We start from the raw sequence: 25,000 nt of genomic DNA, 5'->3' as shown, positions 1-25,000 counted from the left end.
TGTTGAGGTAGTCACATGGAGCTGCTGTGTTGATGCAGTGAGGACCACCTGTGTTGGGACTCACGTCACCAAGGTTACTGGAGGAGAAAGCAGCTACAAACACTCCCTGAGACACACACACACACACACATTGAGCAGGTGTGAAGCAGCAGGTGTGTCATCATGACATCACCTGTCCAGGTAGCGCCCCACGGTTCTTGTCCTGCTCCATGAGGTAGGCAGCATAGCCCAGGTTGTCACTGCTCAACAGGCGGTTGGAGGTCTTCATGCTGACTGCATGCACTGCAAACCAACTGCAGGGTGGAGCAGGACACAGGTGACACAGGTGATGTAGGTGATGAAGGTGATGAAGGTGACGTAGGTGACATAGGTGATGAAGGTGACGTAGGTGACATAGGTGATGAAGGTGACGTAGGTGACATAGGTGATGTAGGTGACGTAGGTGATGAAGGTGACGTAGGTGACATAGGTGACGTAGGTGATGAAGGTGACGTAGGTGACATAGGTGACATAGGTGATGAAGGTGACGTAGGTGACGTAGGTGACGTAGGTGATGAAGGTGACGTAGGTGACATAGGTGACATAGGTGATGAAGGTGACATAGGTGACATAGGTGATGTAGGTGACGTTGGTGATGAAGGTGATATAGGTGACGTAGGTGATGTAGGTGACGTAGGTGATGAAGGTGACGTAGGTGACATAGGTGACGTAGGTGATGAAGGTGACGTAGGTGACATAGGTGATGAAGGTGACGTAGGTGACATAGGTGACATAGGTGATGAAGGTGACGTAGGTGACATAGGTGATGAAGGTGACATAGGTGACATAGGTGATGTAGGTGACGTTGGTGATGAAGGTGATATAGGTGACGTAGGTGACATAGGTGACGTAGGTGATGAAGGTGACGTAGGTGACATAAGTGACGTAGGTGATGAAGGCGACGTAGGTGATGAAGGTGACGTAGGTGACATAGGTGATGAAGGTGACGTAGGTGACATAGGTGATGAAGGTGACGTAGGTGACATAGGTGATGAAGGTGACATAGGTGACATAGGTGACATAGGTGATGTAGGTGATGTAGGTAACGTTGGTGACGTAGGTGATGAAGGTGACGTAGGTGACATAGGTGATGAAGGTGACGTAGGTGATGAAGGTGACGTAGGCGACATAGGTGATGAAGGTGACGTAGGTGACGTAGGTGACGTAGGTGACATAGGTGATGAAGGTGACGTAGGTGACAAAGGTGACATAGGTGATGAAGGTGACGTAGGTGACATAGGTGATGAAGGTGACATAGGTGACATAGGTGACATAGGTGATGTAGGTGATGTAGGTGACGCTGGTGACGTAGGTGATGAAGGTGACGTAGGTGATGAAGGTGACGTAGGTGACATAGGTGATGAAGGTGACGTAGGTGACGTAGGTGACATAGGTGATGAAGGTGACGTAGGTGACAAAGGTGACATAGGTGATGAGGTGACATAGGTGACATAGGTGACGTTGGTGATGAAGGTGATATAGGTGACGTAGGTGACATAGGTGACGTAGGTGACGTAGGTGACATAAGTGACGTAAGTGATGAAGGCGACGTAGGTGATGAAGGTGACGTAGGTGACATAGGTGATGAAGGTGACGTAGGTGACGTAGGTGACATAGGTGACATAGGTGATGAAGGTGACGTAGGTGACAAAGGTGACATAGGTGATGAAGGTGACATAGGTGACATAGGTGATGTAGGTGACGTTGGTGATGAAGGTGATATAGGTGACGTAGGTGACATAGGTGACGTAGGTGATGAAGGTGACGTAGGTGACATAAGTGACGTAAGTGATGAAGGCGACGTAGGTGATGAAGGTGACGTAGGTGACATAGGTGATGAAGGTGACGTAGGTGACGTAGGTGACATAGGTGACATAGGTGATGAAGGTGACGTAGGTGACAAAGGTGACATAGGTGATGAAGGTGACATAGGTGACATAGGTGATGTAGGTGACGTTGGTGATGAAGGTGATATAGGTGACGTAGGTGACATAGGTGACGTAGGTGATGAAGGTGACGTAGGTGACATAAGTGACGTAAGTGATGAAGGCGACGTAGGTGATGAAGGTGACGTAGGTGACATAGGTGATGAAGGTGACGTAGGTGACATAGGTGACATAGGTGATGAAGGTGACGTAGGTGAAAAAGGTGACATAGGTGATGAAGGTGACATAGGTGACATAGGTGATGTAGGTGACGTTGGTGATGAAGGTGATATAGGTGACGTAGGTGACATAGGTGACGTAGGTGATGAAGGTGATATAGGTGACGTAGGTGACGTTGGTGATGAAGGTGATATAGGTGACGTAGGTGACATAGGTGACGTAGGTGATGAAGGTGATATAGGTGACGTAGGTGACGTAGGTGATGAAGGCGACGTAGGTGATGAAGGTGACGTAGGTGACATAGGTGATGAAGGTGACGTAGGTGACATAGGTGATGAAGGTGACGTAGGTGACATAGGCGACGTAGGTGATGAAGGTGACGTAGGTGACATAGGTGATGAAGGTGACGTAGGTGACATAGGTGATGAAGGTGACGTAGGTGACATAGGTGACATAGGTGATGTAGGTGACGTAGGTGACATAGGTGATGAAGGTGACATAGGTGACATAGGTGATGTAGGTGATGTAGGTGACGTTGGTGATGAAGGTGACGAAGGTGACGTAGGTGACATAAGTGACGTAGGTGATGTAGGTGACGTTGGTGATGAAGGTGACATAGGTGACGTAGGTGACATAGGTGACGTAGGTGACGAAGGTGACGTAGGTGACATAAGTGACGTAGGTGATGTAGGTGACGTTGGTGATGAAGGTGACATAGGTGACGTAGGTGACATAGGTGATGTAGGTGACGTTGGTGATGAAGGTGACATAGGTGACGTAGGTGATGAAGGTGACATAGGTGACATAGGTGATGTAGGTGACGTTGGTGATGAAGGTGACATAGGTGACATAGGTGACATAGGTGACGTAGCTCCTTACCTGAGCATGCCTATGTCCTCTCCGTCCAAGTTGGTGAACTTGAGGAGCACCATCTGCTTGTCGATGTTGTCGCCATACCTGAAAGCACATGGCTGACATCACTGCCATCACCTGACTTCCTGTACTCACCTGAGTCGCTCGTCCAGCGGGTTGTTGAGGTAGGAGTGAGGACTTCTGTTCACGCTGCTGCTGGACACGCCCCCTCTCTTCCTGTACACACGCCCTGCACCCAGGCTGCCATGGGCTAGGGCTATACTCTGGAACACAACATGGGAGTGTCTGTCAAACATGGGCTAGGGCTATACTCTGGAACACAACATGAGAGTGTCTGTCAAACATGGGCTAGGGCTATACTCTGGAACACAACATGAGAGTGTCTGTCAAACATGGGCTAGGGCTATACTCTGGAACACAACATGAGAGTGTCTGTCAAACATGGGCTAGGGCTATACTCTGGAACACAACATGAGAGTGTCTGTCAAACATGGGCTAGGGCTATACTCTGGAACACAACATGGGAGTGTCTGTCAAACATGGGCTAGGGCTATACTCTGGAACACAACATGGGAGTGTCTGTCAAACATGGGCTAGGGCTATACTCTGGAACACAACATGAGAGTGTCTGTCAAACATGGGCTAGGGCTATACTCTGGAACACAACATGGGAGTGTCTGTCAAACATGGGCTAGGGCTATACTCTGGAACACAACATGGGAGTGTCTGTCAAACATGGGCTAGGGCTATACTCTGGAACACAACATGAGAGTGTCTGTCAAACATGGGCTAGGGCTATACTCTGGAACACAACATGGAGTGTCTGTCAAACATGGGCTAGGGCTATACTCTGGAACACAACATGGGAGTGTCTGTCAAACATGGGCTAGGGCTATACTCTGGAACACAACATGAGAGTGTCTGTCAAACATGGGCTAGGGCTATACTCTGGAACACAACATGGGAGTGTCTGTCAAACATGGGCTAGGGCTATACTCTGGAACACAACATGGGAGTGTCTGTCAAACATGGGCTAGGGCTATACTCTGGAACACAACATGGGAGTGTCTGTCAAACATGGGCTAGGGCTATACTCTGGAACACAACATGAGAGTGTCTGTCAAACATGGGCTAGGGCTATACTCTGGAACACAACATGGGAGTGTCTGTCAAACATGGGCTAGGGCTATACTCTGGAACACAACATGAGAGTGTCTGTCAAACATGGGCTAGGGCTATACTCTGGAACACAACATGAGAGTGTCTGTCAAACATGGGCTAGGGCTATACTCTGGAACACAACATGGGAGTGTCTGTCAAACATGGGCTAGGGCTATACTCTGGAACACAACATGGGAGTGTCTGTCAAACATGGGCTAGGGCTATACTCTGGAACACAACATGGGAGTGTCTGTCAAACATGGGCTAGGGCTATACTCTGGAACACAACATGAGAGTGTCTGTCAAACATGGGCTAGGGCTATACTCTGGAACACAACGTGAGAGTGTCTGTCAAACATGGGCTAGGGCTATACTCTGGAACACAACATGAGAGTGTCTGTCAAACATGGGCTAGGGCTATACTCTGGAACACAACATGAGAGTGTCTGTCAAACATGGGCTAGGGCTATACTCTGGAACACAACATGAGAGTGTCTGTCAAACATGGGCTAGGGCTATACTCTGGAACACAACATGAGAGTGTCTGTCAAACATGGGCTAGGGCTATACTCTGGAACACAACATGAGAGTGTCTGTCAAACATGGGCTAGGGCTATACTCTGGAACACAACATGGGAGTGTCTGTCAAACATGGGCTAGGGCTATACTCTGGAACACAACATGGGAGTGTCTGTCAAACATGGGCTAGGGCTATACTCTGGAACACAACATGAGAGTGTCTGTCAAACATGGGCTAGGGCTATACTCTGGAACACAACATGAGAGTGTCTGTCAAACATGGGCTAGGGCTATACTCTGGAACACAACATGAGAGTGTCTGTCAAACATGGGCTAGGGCTATACTCTGGAACACAACATGAGAGTGTCTGTCAAACATGGGCTAGGGCTATACTCTGGAACACAACATGAGAGTGTCTGTCAAACATGGGCTAGGGCTATACTCTGGAACACAACATGGGAGTGTCTGTCAAACATGGGCTAGGGCTATACTCTGGAACACAACATGGGAGTGTCTGTCAAACATGGGCTAGGGCTATACTCTGGAACACAACATGAGAGTGTCTGTCAAACATGGGCTAGGGCTATACTCTGGAACACAACATGAGAGTGTCTGTCAAACATGGGCTAGGGCTATACTCTGGAACACAACATGAGAGTGTCTGTCAAACATGGGCTAGGGCTATACTCTGGAACACAACATGAGAGTGTCTGTCAAACATGGGCTAGGCTATACTCTGGAACACAACATGAGAGTGTCTGTCAAACATGGGCTAGGGCTATACTCTGGAACACAACATGAGAGTGTCTGTCAAACATGGGCTAGGGCTATACTCTGGAACACAACATGGGAGTGTCTGTCAAACATGGGCTAGGGCTATACTCTGGAACACAACATGGGAGTGTCTGTCAAACATGGGCTAGGGCTATACTCTGGAACACAACATGGGAGTGTCTGTCAAACATGGGCTAGGGCTATACTCTGGAACACAACATGAGAGTGTCTGTCAAACATGGGCTAGGGCTATACTCTGGAACACAACATGGAGTGTCTGTCAAACATGGGCTAGGGCTATACTCTGGAACTCACACACAACATGGGAGTGCCTGTCAATGAATAAATGAATGAATGAATGCCATGCATGTAAAATGATCAATAAATGAACAAATAAATGATGAATGAATGACAAGTTGTTTAGAAAGAGCTTGTGAATAAGCCAATGAAAGAATGACTAAAGAGATGAGTGAGTGAGTGAGTGAGTGAGTGAGTGAGTGAGTGAGTGAGTGAGTGAGTGAGTGAGTGAGTGAGTTTCACCTTGACAATGCCGTCCACCAGAGGTTGGATGGAAGACTTGATGTAACCTTTGCTGCTGAGCATGAAGAGAGTGTACTGGAAGTATCCTGCAGGTGCACAGTGAGTGTGTGTCCCACTCAGCACCACATTGTCCTGCTTGTACACAGAACCATACTGCACCTGCAGGGCCCTCAGCACCTGCTCATGGACACACACGCACGCACGCACGCACGCACGCACGCACGCACGCACGCACGCACGCACGCACGCACGCACGCACGCACGCACGCACGCACGCACGCACGCACGCACGCACGCACGCACGCACGCACGCACGCACGCACGCAACGCACGCACGCACGCACGCACGCACGCACGCCACGCACGCACGCACGCACGCACGCACACACACACACACACACACACACACACACACACACACACACACACACACACACACACACACACACACACACACACACACACACACGAATTGATGAAGGTGAACCCCGACTTAAAGAAGTTGAAATAATTGATTGATTGACTGATTGATTGATACTTGTATTAGTAGATTGCACAGTACAGTACATATTATGTACAATTGACCACTAAATGGTAACACCTCAATAAGTTTTACAACTTCTTTAAGTCGGGGTCCACCTTCATCAATTCATACAAATATATACTATCAACATAATACAGTCATCACACAGGTTAATCATTATTGAGGTGTTACCATTTAGTGGTCAATTGTACATAATATGTACTGTACTGTGCAATCTAATAATACAAGTGTCAATCAATCACACACACACACACACACACACACACACACACACACAAGTTGCGTTTCCGAAAATGCATTTGGTGATAGTGTGTACTACATAGTGCGTACTACATAGTGTGTACTACATAGTGCGTACTACATAGTGCGTACTACATAGTGTGTACTACATAGTGTGTACCACATAGTGTGTACTACATAGTGTGTACTACATAGTGCGTACTACATAGTGTGTACTACATAGTGCGTACTACATAGTGCGTACTACATAGTGTGTACTACATAGTGTGTACCACATAGTGTGTACTACATAGTGTGTACTACATAGTGCGTACTACATAGTGTGTACTACATAGTGTGTACTACATAGTGTGTACCACATAGTGTGTACTACATAGTGTGTACTACATAGTGTGTACTACATAGTGCGTACTACATAGTGTGTACTACATAGTGCGTACTACATAGTGTGTACTACATAGTGTGTACCACATAGTGTGTACCACATAGTGTGTACTACATAGTGTGTACTACATAGTGTGTACCACATAGTGCGTACTACATAGTGTGTACTACATAGTGCGTACTACATAGTGCGTACTACATAGTGTGTACTACATAGTGTGTACCACATAGTGCGTACTACATAGTGTGTACTACATAGTGTGTACTACATAGTGCGTACTACATAGTGTGTACTACATAGTGCGTACTACATAGTGTGTACTACATAGTGTGTACTACATAGTGTGTACTACATAGTGTGTACCACATAGTGTGTACTACATAGTGTGTACTACATAGTGTGTACTACATAGTGCGTACTATGTAGTGTGTACTACATAGTGCGTACTATATAGTGCGTACTATATAGTGTGTACTACATAGTGTGTACTACATAGTGCGTACTATATAGTGTGTACTATATAGCAAGCACTATATAGTAATAGTAAACACACCTCATAGTGCGTACTATGTAGTGCACACTTTGCAGTAAACTCACTGCAAAATGCGTGCTAATTTGCACTCTGCAGCATGCACATGGTGGTAATGTATCCATGTGGTAGTACACACTACATAGTGCACATGGTAGTACACACTACATAGTGCACCTGGTAGTACACACTACATAGTGCACCTGGTAGTACACACTACATAGTGCACGTGGTAGTACACACTACATAGTGCACGTGGTAGTACACACTACATAGTGCACGTGGTAGTACACACTACATAGTGCACGTGGTAGTACACGCTACATAGTGCACGTGGTAGTACACACTACATAGTGCACATGGTAGTACACGCTACATAGTGCACGTGGTAGTACACGCTACATAGTGCACGTGGTAGTACACGCTACATAGTGCACATGGTAGTACACGCTACATAGTGCACGTGGTAGTACACACTACATAGTGCACATGGTAGTACACACTACATAGTACACACTACATAGTGCACATGGTAGTACACACTACATAGTGCACGTGGTAGTACACACTACATAGTGCACATGGTAGTACACGCTACATAGTGCACATGGTAGTACACACTACATAGTGCACATGGTAGTACACACTACATAGTGCACATGGTAGTACACACTACATAGTGCACATGGTAGTACACACTACATAGTGCACGTGGTAGTACACACTACATAGTGCACATGGTAGTACACACTACATAGTGCACGTGGTAGTACACGCTACATAGTGCACGTGGTAGTACACACTACATAGTGCACGTGGTAGTACACGCTACATAGTGCACGTGGTAGTACACACTACATAGTGCACATGGTAGTACACACTACATAGTACACACTACATAGTGCACATGGTAGTACACACTACATAGTGCACATGGTAGTACACACTACATAGTGCACGTGGTAGTACACGCTACATAGTGCACGTGGTAGTACACACTACATAGTGCACGTGGTAGTACACACTACATAGTGCACGTGGTAGTACACGCTACATAGTGCACGTGGTAGTACACACTACATAGTGCACGTGGTAGTACACGCTACATAGTGCACGTGGTAGTACACACTACATAGTGCACATGGTAGTACACACTACATAGTACACACTACATAGTGCACATGGTAGTACACACTACATAGTGCACGTGGTAGTACACACTACATAGTGCACATGGTAGTACACACTACATAGTGCACATGGTAGTACACACTACATAGTGCACATGGTAGTACACACTACATAGTGCACATGGTAGTACACACTACATAGTACACACTACATAGTGCACGTGGTAGTACACACTACATAGTGCACGTGGTAGTACACACTACATAGTGCACATGGTAGTACACGCTACATAGTGCACGTGGTAGTACACGCTACATAGTGCACGTGGTAGTACACGCTACATAGTGCACATGGTAGTACACGCTACATAGTGCACGTGGTAGTACACACTACATAGTGCACATGGTAGTACACACTACATAGTACACACTACATAGTGCACATGGTAGTACACACTACATAGTGCACGTGGTAGTACACACTACATAGTGCACATGGTAGTACACGCTACATAGTGCACATGGTAGTACACACTACATAGTGCACATGGTAGTACACACTACATAGTGCACGTGGTAGTACACACTACATAGTGCACATGGTAGTACACACTACATAGTGCACATGGTAGTACACACTACATAGTGCACGTGGTAGTACACGCTACATAGTGCACGTGGTAGTACACTAGTACACACTACATAGTGCACGTGGTAGTACACGCTACATAGTGCACGTGGTAGTACACACTACATAGTGCACATGGTAGTACACACTACATAGTACACACTACATAGTGCACATGGTAGTACACACTACATAGTGCACGTGGTAGTACACACTACATAGTGCACATGGTAGTACACACTACATAGTGCACATGGTAGTACACACTACATAGTGCACATGGTAGTACACACTACATAGTGCACATGGTAGTACACACTACATAGTACACACTACATAGTGCACGTGGTAGTACACACTACATAGTGCACATGGTAGTACACACTACATAGTACACACTACATAGTGCACATGGTAGTACACACTACATAGTACACACTACATAGTGCACATGGTAGTACACACTACATAGTGCACATGGTAGTACACACTACATAGTGCACGTGGTAGTACACACTACATAGTGCACATGGTAGTACACGCTACATAGTGCACATGGTAGTACACACTACATAGTGCACGTGGTAGTACACGCTACATAGTGCACCTGGTAGTACACACTACATAGTGCACGTGGTAGTACACACTACATAGTGCACATGGTAGTACACACTACATAGTACACACTACATAGTGCACATGGTAGTACACACTACATAGTGCACGTGGTAGTACACGCTACATAGTGCACGTGGTAGTACACACTACATAGTGCACATGGTAGTACACACTACATAGTACACACTACATAGTGCACATGGTAGTACACACTACATAGTGCACGTGGTAGTACACACTACATAGTGCACGTGGTAGTACACGCTACATAGTGCACGTGGTAGTACACACTACATAGTGCACATGGTAGTACACACTACATAGTACACGCTACATAGTGCACATGGTAGTACACACTACATAGTACACACTACATAGTGCACGTGGTAGCACACACTACATAGTGCACATGGTAGTACACACTACATAGTACACACTACATAGTGCACATGGTAGTACACACTACATAGTACACACTACATAGTGCACATGGTAGTACACACTACATAGTACACACTACATAGTGCACATGGTAGTACACACTACATAGTACACACTACATAGTGCACGTGGTAGTACACACTACATAGTACACACTACATAGTGCACATGGTAGTACACACTACATAGTGCACATGGTAGTACACACTACATAGTACACACTACATAGTGCACGTGGTAGTACACACTACATAGTACACACTACATAGTGCACGTGGTAGTACACACTACATAGTACACACTACATAGTGCACATGGTAGTACACACTACATAGTACACACTACATAGTGCACGTGGTAGTACACACTACATAGTACACACTACATAGTGCACATGGTAGTACACACTACATAGTACACACTACATAGTGCACGTGGTAGTACACACTACATAGTACACACTACATAGTGCACGTGGTAGTACACACTACATAGTACACACTACATAGTGCACATGGTAGTACACACTACATAGTACACACTACATAGTGCACGTGGTAGTACACACTACATAGTACACACTACATAGTGCACATGGTAGTACACACTACATAGTGCACGTGGTAGTACACACTACATAGTACACACTACACAGTGCACATGGTAGTACACGCTACATAGTGCACATGGTAGTACACATAGTATTACACACAGTAGTAAACTATGTATGTCCTTACTTTGTGTGTATTAGTAAACATCTACTGCATGCTTCAGTAAAAATTGTACACTGTGTGTGTGTGTGTGTGAGTGTGTGTGTGTGTGTGTGTGTGTGTGTGTGTGTGTGTGTGTGTGTGTGTGTGTGTGTGTGAGACAGTTGACCTTGCACTGTCACTGTTTGACCTTTGACTTCCTCACAAAACATGCACATTAGTTAAGAAGCTCAACATTGACACTTTTTGGGACTTTAACTAAATGTTTGTAAACTGTTGTCAACTGCGAGCCTTGTCATCCTTGATTTAAAGTCCAGTTTGCAAAGGTTACATTACCTTCACCCGAGGAAGGGTGTGACAGTGTGTGTGTGTGTGTGTGTGTGTGTGTGTGTGTGTGTGTGTGTGTACCTCCAGTCGCAGCCTCTGGGAGATCATTCCCACGTCCACGGTGACGAAGACCACTCTGTGCTGGCCGTCATCAACGATGAAGGCTCGGCTGAACAAGCGAGTGTGAATTCCTGCAGCTGTCTGCTGAGGGTTAGCATAGCCCATCTACACACACACACACACACACATCAGCAACACACACTGTCTGCTGAGGGTTAGCATAGCCCATCTACACACACACACACACACACACACACATCAGCAACACACACTGTCTGCTGAGGGTTAGCATAGCCCATCTACACACACACACACACACACATCAGCAACACACACTGTCTGCTGAGGGTTAGCATAGCCCATCTACACACACACACACACACACACACACATCAGCAACACACACTGTCTGCTGAGGGTTAGCATAGCCCATCTACACACACACACACACACACATCAGCAACACACACTGTCTGCTGAGGGTTAGCATAGCCCATCTACACACACACACACACACACACACACATCAGCAACACACACTGTCTGCTGAGGGTTAGCATAGCCCATCTACACACACACACACACACACACATCAGCAACACACACTGTCTGCTGAGGGTTAGCATAGCCCATCTACACACACACACACACACACACACACATCAGCAACACACACTGTCTGCTGAGGGTTAGCATAGCCCATCTACACACACACACACACACACATCAGCAACACACACTGTCTGCTGAGGGTTAGCATAGCCCATCTACACACACACACACACACACACACACATCAGCAACACACACTGTCTGCTGAGGGTTAGCATAGCCCATCTACACACACACACACACACACACATCAGCAACACACACTGTCTGCTGAGGGTTAGCATAGCCCATCTACACACACACACACACACACATCAGCAACACACACTGTCTGCTGAGGGTTAGCATAGCCCATCTACACACACACACACACACACATCAGCAACACACACTGTCTGCTGAGGGTTAGCATAGCCCATCTACACACACACACACACACATCAGCAACACACACTGTCTGCTGAGGGTTAGCATAGCCCATCTACACACACACACACACACACACATCAGCAACACACACTGTCTGCTGAGGGTTAGCATAGCCCATCTACACACACACACACACACACACATCAGCAACACACACTGTCTGCTGAGGGTTAGCATAGCCCATCTACACACACACACACACACACACATCAGCAACACACACTGTCTGCTGAGGGTTAGCATAGCCCATCTACACACACACACACACACACACACATCAGCAACACACACTGTCTGCTGAGGGTTAGCATAGCCCATCTACACACACACACACACACACACACATCAGCAACACACACTGTCTGCTGAGGGTTAGCATAGCCCATCTACACACACACACACACACACATCAGCAACACACACTGTCTGCTGAGGGTTAGCATAGCCCATCTACACACACACACACACACACACACATCAGCAACACACACTGTCTGCTGAGGGTTAGCATAGCCCATCTACACACACACACACACACACACACATCAGCAACACACACTGTCTGCTGAGGGTTAGCATAGCCCATCTACACACACACACACACACACACACACACATCAGCAACACACACTGTCTGCTGAGGGTTAGCATAGCCCATCTACACACACACACACACACACACATCAGCAACACACACTGTCTGCTGAGGGTTAGCATAGCCCATCTACACACACACACACACACACGCACATCAGCAACACACACTGTCTGCTGAGGGTTAGCATAGCCCATCTACACACACACACACACACACACACATCAGCAACACACACTGTCTGCTGAGGGTTAGCATAGCCCATCTACACACACACACACACACACACATCAGCAACACACACTGTCTGCTGAGGGTTAGCATAGCCCATCTACACACACACACACACACACACACATCAGCAACACACACTGTCTGCTGAGGGTTAGCATAGCCCATCTACACACACACACACACACACACACACACACACACACACACACACATCAGCAACACACACTGTCTGCTGAGGGTTAGCATAGCCCATCTACACACACACACACACACACACACACACATCAGCAACACACACTGTCTGCTGAGGGTTAGCATAGCCCATCTACACACACACACACACACACATCAGCAACACACACTGTCTGCTGAGGGTTAGCATAGCCCATCTACACACACACACACACACACACATCAGCAACACACACTGTCTGCTGAGGGTTAGCATAGCCCATCTACACACACACACACACACACACACACACATCAGCAACACACACTGTCTGCTGAGGGTTAGCATAGCCCATCTACACACACACACACACACACACATCAGCAACACACACTGTCTGCTGAGGGTTAGCATAGCCCATCTACACACACACACACACACACACACACACATCAGCAACACACACTGTCTGCTGAGGGTTAGCATAGCCCATCTACACACACACACACACACACATCAGCAACACACACTGTCTGCTGAGGGTTAGCATAGCCCATCTACACACACACACACACACATCAGCAACACACACTGTCTGCTGAGGGTTAGCATAGCCCATCTACACACACACACACACACACACACACACACACATCAGCAACACACACTGTCTGCTGAGGGTTAGCATAGCCCATCTACACACACACACACACACACACACACACACACACACACACACACACACACACACACACACACACACACACACATCAGCAACACACACTGTCTGCTGAGGGTTAGCATAGCCCATCTACACACACACACACACACACATCAGCAACACACACTGTCTGCTGAGGGTTAGCATAGCCCATCTACACACACACACACACACACACACACACACATCAGCAACACACACTGTCTGCTGAGGGTTAGCATAGCCCATCTACACACACACACACACACACATCAGCAACACACACTGTCTGCTGAGGGTTAGCATAGCCCATCTACACACACACACACACACACACACATCAGCAACACACACTGTCTGCTGAGGGTTAGCATAGCCCATCTACACACACACACACACACACACACATCAGCAACACACACTGTCTGCTGAGGGTTAGCATAGCCCATCTACACACACACACACACACACACACACACACACACACATCAGCAACACACACTGTCTGCTGAGGGTTAGCATAGCCCATCTACACACACACACACACACACACATCAGCAACACACACTGTCTGCTGAGGGTTAGCATAGCCCATCTACACACACACACACACACACGCACATCAGCAACACACACTGTCTGCTGAGGGTTAGCATAGCCCATCTACACACACACACACACACACACACATCAGCAACACACACTGTCTGCTGAGGGTTAGCATAGCCCATCTACACACACACACACACACACACATCAGCAACACACACTGTCTGCTGAGGGTTAGCATAGCCCATCTACACACACACACACACACACACACATCAGCAACACACACTGTCTGCTGAGGGTTAGCATAGCCCATCTACACACACACACACACACACACACACACACACACACACATCAGCAACACACACTGTCTGCTGAGGGTTAGCATAGCCCATCTACACACACACACACACACACACACACACATCAGCAACACACACTGTCTGCTGAGGGTTAGCATAGCCCATCTACACACACACACACACACACATCAGCAACACACACTGTCTGCTGAGGGTTAGCATAGCCCATCTACACACACACACACACACACACATCAGCAACACACACTGTCTGCTGAGGGTTAGCATAGCCCATCTACACACACACACACACACACACACACACACATCAGCAACACACACTGTCTGCTGAGGGTTAGCATAGCCCATCTACACACACACACACACACACATCAGCAACACACACTGTCTGCTGAGGGTTAGCATAGCCCATCTACACACACACACACACACACACACACACATCAGCAACACACACTGTCTGCTGAGGGTTAGCATAGCCCATCTACACACACACACACACACACACACACACACACATCAGCAACACACACTGTCTGCTGAGGGTTAGCATAGCCCATCTACACACACACACACACACACACACACACACACACACACACACACACACACACACACACACACACACACACACACACATCAGCAACACACACTGTCTGCTGAGGGTTAGCATAGCCCATCTACACACACACACACACACACATCAGCAACACACACTGTCTGCTGAGGGTTAGCATAGCCCATCTACACACACACACACACACACACATCAGCAACACACACTGTCTGCTGAGGGTTAGCATAGCCCATCTACACACACACACACACACACATCAGCAACACACACTGTCTGCTGAGGGTTAGCATAGCCCATCTACACACACACACACACATCAGCAACACACACTGTCTGCTGAGGGTTAGCATAGCCCATCTACACACACACACACACACATCAGCAACACACACTGTCTGCTGAGGGTTAGCATAGCCCATCTACACACACACACACACACACATCAGCAACACACACTGTCTGCTGAGGGTTAGCATAGCCCATCTACACACACACACACACACACATCAGCAACACACACTGTCTGCTGAGGGTTAGCATAGCCCATCTACACACACACACACACACACACACACACACATCAGCAACACACACTGTCTGCTGAGGGTTAGCATAGCCCATCTACACACACACACACACATCAGCAACACACACTGTCTGCTGAGGGTTAGCATAGCCCATCTACACACACACACACACACACATCAGCAACACACACTGTCTGCTGAGGGTTAGCATAGCCCATCTACACACACACACACACATCAGCAACACACACTGTCTGCTGAGGGTTAGCATAGCCCATCTACACACACACACACACACATCAGCAACACACACTGTCTGCTGAGGGTTAGCATAGCCCATCTACACACACACACACACACACATCAGCAACACACACTGTCTGCTGAGGGTTAGCATAGCCCATCTACACACACACACACACACACATCAGCAACACACACACACACACACACACACACACACACAGAGAAGACCCACCAGAGGGATGTCAGCGGGGGGTCCAGTGCAGTCAGCACGACCCACTCCAATCAGAAAAGGTGGGCGTGGCGTTTCAGGACTTGGGGGCGGAGTCGGGTCAGAACCTGAGTGAAGGTGATTGATTGGCGGAGTTGAAAAGTCAGGAGAGAAAGGTAACTTACCGGTCGTCCTGTCACTTGTCACCATCAGTGTGAGCAGTGTCACACTGACAGTCGCCATGGCAACGAACAGCACCATCAGCATCACCTCCAAAGAGGAAAACGAACACTTCCTGTCGGCCATCTTGTCACGCAAACTGGGAAAAAACAAGTTGGTCTAACAAGTTGTGTGTCTGGCTTCTCACACTCACACACACACACACACACACACACACACACACACACACACACACACACACACACACACACGATACAATGTGTTAGAAAAAAGAAACATTTGCAGAAGACGACAAGAAGTCCAACTCACCAAGAACAGATGTGTGTGTGTGTGTGTGTGTGTGTGTGTGTGTGTGTGTGTGTGTGTGTGGTCCTTATCAGCAAACCAAAGGTCCCATGACCGTCATCAGGAAGTGTGTCCTATCTTGTTTTGTACATACACACACACACACACCTACTCAGTTCAAACCCCAGTCGAGTCATACCAAAGATTATAAAAATGGGAGCCATTATTTCCCTGCTTGGCACTCAGCATCAAGGCTTGGAATTGGGGGTTAAATCACCATAAATGATTCCCAGGCGTGTCCACCGCTGCTGCTCACTGCTCCCCTCACCTCCCAGGGGGTGATCAAGGGTGTCGGGTCAAATGCAGAGGACACATTTCACCACACTTAGTGTGTGTGTGTGACTATCATTGGTACTTTAACACATCTAATGTGTGTGTGTGTGACTATCATTGGTACTTTAACACATCTAATGTGTGTGTGTGTGACTATCATTGGTACTTTAACACATCTAATGTGTGTGTGTGTGACTATCATTGGTACTTTAACACATCTAATGTGTGTGTGTGTGACTATCATTGGTACTTTAACACATCTAATGTGTGTGTGTGTGACTATCTTTGCTACTTTAACACATCAATGTGTGTGTGTGTGACTATCATTGGTACTTTAACACATCTAATGTGTGTGTGTGTGTGACTATCATTGGTACTTTAACACATCTAATGTGTGTGTGTGTGACTATCATTGCTACTTTAACACATCTAATGTGTGTGTGTGTGTGACTATCATTGGTACTTTAACACATCTAATGTGTGTGTGTGTGACTATCATTGCTACTTTAACACATCTAATGTGTGTGTGTGTGTGACTATCATTGCTACTTTAACACATCTAATGTGTGTGTGTGTGTGACTATCATTGGTACTTTAACACATCTAATGTGTGTGTGTGTGACTATCATTGCTACTTTAACACATCTAATGTGTGTGTGTGTGTGACTATCATTGCTACTTTAACACATCTAATGTGTGTGTGTGTGTGACTATCATTGGTACTTTAACACATCTAATGTGTGTGTGTGACTATCATTGCTACTTAACACATCTATGTGTGTGTGTGTGTGACTATCATTGCTACTTTAACACATCTAATGTGTGTGTGTGTGTGACTATCATTGGTACTTTAACACATCTAATGTGTGTGTGTGTGACTATCATTGCTACTTTAACACATCTAATGTGTGTGTGTGTGTGACTATCATTGCTACTTTAACACATCTAATGTGTGTGTGTGTGTGACTATCATTGGTACTTTAACACATCTAATGTGTGTGTGTGTGACTATCATTGCTACTTTAACACATCTAATGTGTGTGTGTGTGTGACTATCATTGCTACTTTAACACATCTAATGTGTGTGTGTGTGTGACTATCATTGGTACTTTAACACATCTAATGTGTGTGTGTGTGTGACTATCATTGCTACTTTAACACATCTAATGTGTGTGTGTGTGTGACTATCATTGGTACTTTAACACATCTAATGTGTGTGTGTGTGACTATCATTGCTACTTTAACACATCTAATGTGTGTGTGTGTGTGACTATCATTGCTACTTTAACACATCTAATGTGTGTGTGTGTGTGACTATCATTGGTACTTTAACACATCTAATGTGTGTGTGTGTGACTATCATTGCTACTTTAACACATCTAATGTGTGTGTGTGTGTGACTATCATTGGTACTTTAACACATCTAATGTGTGTGTGTGTGACTATCATTGGTACTTTAACACATCTAATGTGTGTGTGTGTGACTATCATTGGTACTTTGTGTGTGTGTGACTATCATTGGTACTTTAACACATCTAATGTGTGTGTGTGTGACTATCATTGGTACTTTAACACATCTAATGTGTGTGTGTGTGACTATCATTGGTACTTTGTGTGTGTGTGACTATCATTGGTACTTTAACACATCTAATGTGTGTGTGTGTGTGACTATCATTGGTACTTTAACACATCTAATGTGTGTGTGTGTGACTATCATTGGTACTTTGTGTGTGTGTGACTATCATTGGTACTTTAACACATCTAATGTGTGTGTGTGTGACTATCTTTGCTACTTTAACACATCTAATGTGTGTGTGTGTGACTATCATTGGTACTTTGTGTGTGTGTGTGACTATCATTGGTACTTTGTGTGTGTGTGACTATCATTGGTACTTTAACACATCTAATGTGTGTGTGTGTGACTATCTTTGCTACTTTAACACATCTAATGTGTGTGTGTGTGTGACTATCATTGGTACTTTAACACATCTAATGTGTGTGTGTGTGACTATCATTGGTACTTTGTGTGTGTGTGACTATCATTGGTACTTTAACACATCTAATGTGTGTGTGACTATCATTGGTACTTTAACACATCTAATGTGTGTGTGTGTGACTATCATTGGTACTTTGTGTGTGTGTGACTATCATTGGTACTTTAACACATCTAATGTGTGTGTGACTATCATTGGTACTTTAACACATCTAATGTGTGTGTGTGTGACTATCATTGGTACTTTGTGTGTGTGTGACTATCATTGGTACTTTGTGTGTGTGTGCCACTATAAGTCCAGCAAACACGGAAAGAGGAAAAGAAGAAATAGTGTGTGTGTTGGAATGAGGCAACATTGGCAGGAAGTACTAATCACTTTTATTTTCTCCCACTGAAAAAGTTTGGGGTTCTTTCCAACCTCAACTACAAAAACATAACAAAGGACAAAATAAAAAGCACAGATTTCAAATCTTGAATGAAACCTCAGCAGCTCTGATGATGTCACTTCCTGCTGGTCTTGGAGCGGAGTTGCCGCTTGATGATGACATGGTCGCTCTCCTTGGCCTCAGCGGCCCCCCCACACGTCTGAGCACAAACACTTCCACACGTTAAAGAGGAACGGCACTTTGGAACAAATCCTCTTGTAAGTTTGGATGCTTTCTAACTTGTACACTTAGAAAAAAAGTCTGCTTACGACTGAGTCAGTGGGGGTCCTCTACTTCCGGCATAAAGCCAAGTAATAACAACTGAGTCAGTGGGGGTCCTCTACTTCCGGCATAAAGCCAAGTAATAACAACTGAGTCAGTGGGGGTCCTCTACTTCCGGCATAAAGCCAAGTAATAACAACTGAGTCAGTGGGGGTCCTCTACTTCCAGCATAAAGCCAAGTAATAACAACTGAGTCAGTGGGGGTCCTCTACTTCCGGCATAAAGCCAAGTAATAACAACTGAGTCAGTGGGGGTCCTCTACTTCCGGCATAAAGCCAAGTAATAACAACTGAGTCAGTGGGGGTCCTCTACTTCCGGCATAAAGCCAAGTAATAACAACTGAGTCAGTGGGGGTCCTCTACTTCCGGCATAAAGCCAAGTAATAACAACTGAGTCAGTGGGGGTCCTCTACTTCCGGCATAAAGCCAAGTAATAACAACTGAGTCGGTGGGGGTCCTCTACTTCAAGCATAAAGCCAAGTAATAACAACTGAGTCAGTGGGGGTCCTCTACTTCCGGCATAAAGCCAAGTAATAACAACTGAGTCAGTGGGGGTCCTCTACTTCCGGCATAAAGCCAAGTAATAACAACTGAGTCAGTGGGGGTCCTCTACTTCCAGCATAAAGCCAAGTAATAACAACTGAGTCAGTGGGGGTCCTCTACTTCCAGCATAAAGCCAAGTAATAACAACTGAGTCAGTGGGGGTCCTCTACTTCCGGCATAAAGCCAAGTAATAACAACTGAGTCAGTGGGGGTCCTCTACTTCCAGCATAAAGCCAAGTAATAACAACTGAGTCAGTGGGGGTCCTCTACTTCCGGCATAAAGCCAAGTAATAACAACTGAGTCAGTGGGGGTCCTCTACTTCCAGCATAAAGCCAAGTAATAACAACTGAGTCAGTGGGGGTCCTCTACTTCCGGCATAAAGCCAAGTAATAACAACTGAGTCAGTGGGGGTCCTCTACTTCCGGCATAAAGCCAAGTAATAACAACTGAGTCAGTGGGGGTCCTCTACTTCCGGCATAAAGCCAAGTAATAACAACTGAGTCAGTGGGGGTCCTCTACTTCCGGCATAAAGCCAAGTAATAACAACTGAGTCAGTGGGGGTCCTCTACTTCCGGCATAAAGCCAAGTAATAACAACTGAGTCAGTGGGGGTCCTCTACTTCCGGCATAAAGCCAAGTAATAACAACTGAGTCAGTGGGGGTCCTCTACTTCCGGCATAAAGCCAAGTAATAACAACTGAGTGAGTGGGGGTCCTCTACTTCCGGCATAAAGCCAAGTAATAACAACTGAGTCAGTGGGGGTCCTCTACTTCCGGCATAAAGCCAAGTAATAACAACTGAGTGAGTGGGGGTCCTCTACTTCCGGCATAAAGCCAAGTAATAACAACTGAGTCAGTGGGGGTCCTCTACTTCCGGCATAAAGCCAAGTAATAACAACTGAGTCAGTGGGGGTCCTCTACTTCCAGCATAAAGCCAAGTAATAACAACTGAGTCAGTGGGGGTCCTCTACTTCCGGCATAAAGCCAAGTAATAACAACTGAGTCAGTGGGGGTCCTCTACTTCCGGCATAAAGCCAAGTAATAACAACTGAGTCAGTGGGGGTCCTCTACTTCCGGCATAAAGCCAAGTAATAACAACTGAGTCAGTGGGGGTCCTCTACTTCCGGCATAAAGCCAAGTAATAACAACTGAGTCAGTGGGGGTCCTCTACTTCCAGCATAAAGCCAAGTAATAACAACTGAGTCAGTGGGGGTCCTCTACTTCCGGCATAAAGCCAAGTAATAACAACTGAGTCAGTGGGGGTCCTCTACTTCCGGCATAAAGCCAAGTAATAACAACTGAGTCAGTGGGGGTCCTCTACTTCCAGCATAAAGCCAAGAAAGAAGTGCTACCAATACTCCATGGACATGAATAGTAGCAAGCGCTACCACAGACTAGCTATAGTGGCGCCCTGATCCAACTAGCTTATGTTGCTATATTGACTGGCCTCAATGCACATGAAAGTTTATTGTACATCATATTAATGCCTCATATCTGGATAGTAGAAGGATGTGGACATAATCCAACAAGTTGGTCGACTTGGAAATGACCAGAAAGACACGAAAAGATGTTTCATTGTCTTTGTGAGCATAATAACTGAGTGTTGATGGAAAAGAGAACATAGAAACATCCCACCAGTCTGTAGCCCAGTCAGAGCAGACATTGTACAGTAAGTGATTGATTTATAATGTTTCTTGTCTCTCATCAAGTCTGCCATGATTAGTATTCTTGTTGTTGTTGAAGGGGAAGTCAACATCGATGTGTTTTTTTTAATGAATATATCACCGTCTGATCAAAACATTGAAGTTATTATGAATGTTACTACATGACATATATACTTACATCATGTATATATATGACATGTTATTATGAATGTTACTAGATACTACATATATACTTACATCATGTATATATATGACATGTTATTATGAATGTTACTAGATACTACATATATACTTACATCATGTATATATTACATGTTATTATGAATGTTACTACATGACATATATACTTACATCATGTATATATTACATGTTATTATGAATGTTACTAGATACTACATACATACTTACATCATGTATATATTACATGTTATTATGAATGTTACTAGATACTACATATAAACTTACATCATGTATATATTAAATGTTATTATGAATGTTACTAGATACTACATATATACTTACATCATGTATATATTACATGTTATTATGAATGTTACTACATGACATATATACTTACATCATGTATATATTACATGTTATTATGAATGTTACTAGATACTACATACATACTTACATCATGTATATATTACATGTTATTATGAATGTTACTAGATACTACATATAAACTTACATCATGTATATATTAAATGTTATTATGAATGTTACTAGATACTACATATATACTTACATCATGTATATATTACATGTTATTATGAATGTTACTACATGACATATATACTTACATCATGTATATATGACATGTTATTATGAATGTTACTACATGACATATATACTTACATCATGTATATATTACATGTTATTATGAATGTTACTACATGACATATATACTTACATCATGTATATATTACATGTTATTATGAATGTTACTTGATACTACATATATACTTACATCATGTATATATTACATGTTATTATGAATGTTACTACATGACATATATACTTACATCATGTATATATTACATGTTATTATGAATGTTACTAGATACTACATATATACTTACATCATGTATATATTACATGTTATTATGAATGTTACTAGATACTACATATATACTTACATCATGTATATATTACATGTTATTATGAATGTTACTACATGACATATATACTTACATCATGTATATATTACATGTTATTATGAATGTTACTAGATACTACATATATACTTACATCACGTATATATGACATGTTATTATGAATGTTACTACATGACATATATACTTACATCATGTATATATTACATGTTATTATGAATGTTACTTGATACTACATATATACTTACATCATGTATATATTACATGTTATTATGAATGTTACTACATGACATATATACTTACATCATGTATATATTACATGTTATTATGAATGTTACTTGATACTACATATATACTTACATCATGTATATATTACATGTTATTATGAATGTTACTACATGACATATATACTTACATCATGTATATATTACATGTTATTATGAATGTTACTAGATACTACATATATACTTACATCACGTATATATTACATGTTATTATGAATGTTACTAGATACTACATATGTACTTACATCATGTATATAAGATATTGATGAAGTGTTGGGATATTTTTAGAGTACTTTATAGTCAGAGTCCATTGTTAGCTGACTGTTGCCAACATTGATTGAGGAGTTAGAATACATGAAAGCAAAGCTATGAGTTGATGTGAGTGATAGACAACATTCCACAAGAAATGCTTGAAGAACTGACCATGTTGGGAGAAATGAGCAGCATGGCATCCTGGTACAGCTTCTTGCGTCCTCTCCTGGCCTTGGTTGCCATGGTGACATTGTCTGTTTGCTCTGACAAGAAGAGTGCTGCTCAAGTTGCATTGAGTACAAAGACAATCAAGGCCCATAGTCTCACCTGTGCACTCCAAGGAGAAGGGCGACTGGCAGATCACGTCCAGTGTTTGCTGCAGCACACAACAACCTGGTCAGCAGCAAGTCTTTGGACCAATCACAGCACACGTCTCACCTGTGTCATCATCCTCAGCCCATTACGCTTGTTGTCGCTTGATGCCAACCCCTACACACACAAAGTTGTTTCAACAAGAGTTACACACACACACACACACACACACACACACACACACACACACCTCCACCTCACTGCCCTTCCTCTTCCTGGCTGCACTTTTGTCTTTCCATGTCCTGATGTCGGCCAAGTTGTTTCTGAAAGGGGCAACTTCCTGCACACACACACACACACAGACAGACACGCACGCACACACACACAGACACACACACACACACAGACACACAGACACAGACACACAGACACAGACACAGACACAGACACACACAGACACACACAGACACACACAGACACACAGACACACAGACACACAGACACACAGACACAGACACAGACACACAGACACACA

General features: G+C 44.7%; 2 protein-coding genes across 5 annotated transcripts in view; both read right to left on the bottom strand.

Annotated features, from left to right (window-relative positions):
• Nucleotides 1–17,145, bottom strand: part of asah2 (N-acylsphingosine amidohydrolase 2) — a 28,928-nt gene extending 11,783 nt beyond the window's left edge. Inside the window, exons 1-8 of one of the 2 annotated variants that reach the window (XM_061875878.1) lie at nucleotides 16,985–17,145; nucleotides 16,824–16,927; nucleotides 11,646–11,789; nucleotides 6,013–6,189; nucleotides 3,153–3,280; nucleotides 3,024–3,101; nucleotides 173–293; nucleotides 1–106 (exon numbers count right to left, since the gene is read on the bottom strand). The exon at nucleotides 1–106 is cut by the window's left edge and continues 20 nt beyond it. In XM_061875878.1, coding sequence (XP_061731862.1) covers nucleotides 1–106; nucleotides 173–293; nucleotides 3,024–3,101; nucleotides 3,153–3,280; nucleotides 6,013–6,189; nucleotides 11,646–11,789; nucleotides 16,824–16,927; nucleotides 16,985–17,105 — 979 coding nt within the window. In that variant the 5' untranslated portion in view covers nucleotides 17,106–17,145. The remainder of the gene's footprint in view (nucleotides 107–172; nucleotides 294–3,023; nucleotides 3,102–3,152; nucleotides 3,281–6,012; nucleotides 6,190–11,645; nucleotides 11,790–16,823; nucleotides 16,928–16,984) is intronic. The other variant, XM_061875877.1, reaches the window with a different exon arrangement.
• Nucleotides 17,146–19,949: 2,804 nt separating this feature from the next.
• Nucleotides 19,950–25,000, bottom strand: part of LOC133535863 (kinesin-like protein KIF20A) — a 34,455-nt gene continuing 29,404 nt past the window's right edge. For all 3 annotated transcript variants that reach the window (XM_061875868.1, XM_061875867.1, XM_061875866.1), the window contains 5 exons: nucleotides 24,716–24,805; nucleotides 24,592–24,642; nucleotides 24,481–24,529; nucleotides 24,325–24,431; nucleotides 19,950–20,175 (listed from right to left, as the gene is read on the bottom strand). In XM_061875868.1, coding sequence (XP_061731852.1) covers nucleotides 20,092–20,175; nucleotides 24,325–24,431; nucleotides 24,481–24,529; nucleotides 24,592–24,642; nucleotides 24,716–24,805 — 381 coding nt within the window. In that variant the 3' untranslated portion in view covers nucleotides 19,950–20,091. The remainder of the gene's footprint in view (nucleotides 20,176–24,324; nucleotides 24,432–24,480; nucleotides 24,530–24,591; nucleotides 24,643–24,715; nucleotides 24,806–25,000) is intronic.

This window comes from Nerophis ophidion, linkage group LG17 (assembly GCF_033978795.1).
Source record: "Nerophis ophidion isolate RoL-2023_Sa linkage group LG17, RoL_Noph_v1.0, whole genome shotgun sequence".
NCBI classification, from domain to species: Eukaryota; Metazoa; Chordata; class Actinopteri; order Syngnathiformes; family Syngnathidae; genus Nerophis; species Nerophis ophidion.
The sequence above is the reverse complement of the archived record's forward strand: the minus strand, read 5'-3'. Positions and strand labels throughout refer to the sequence as shown.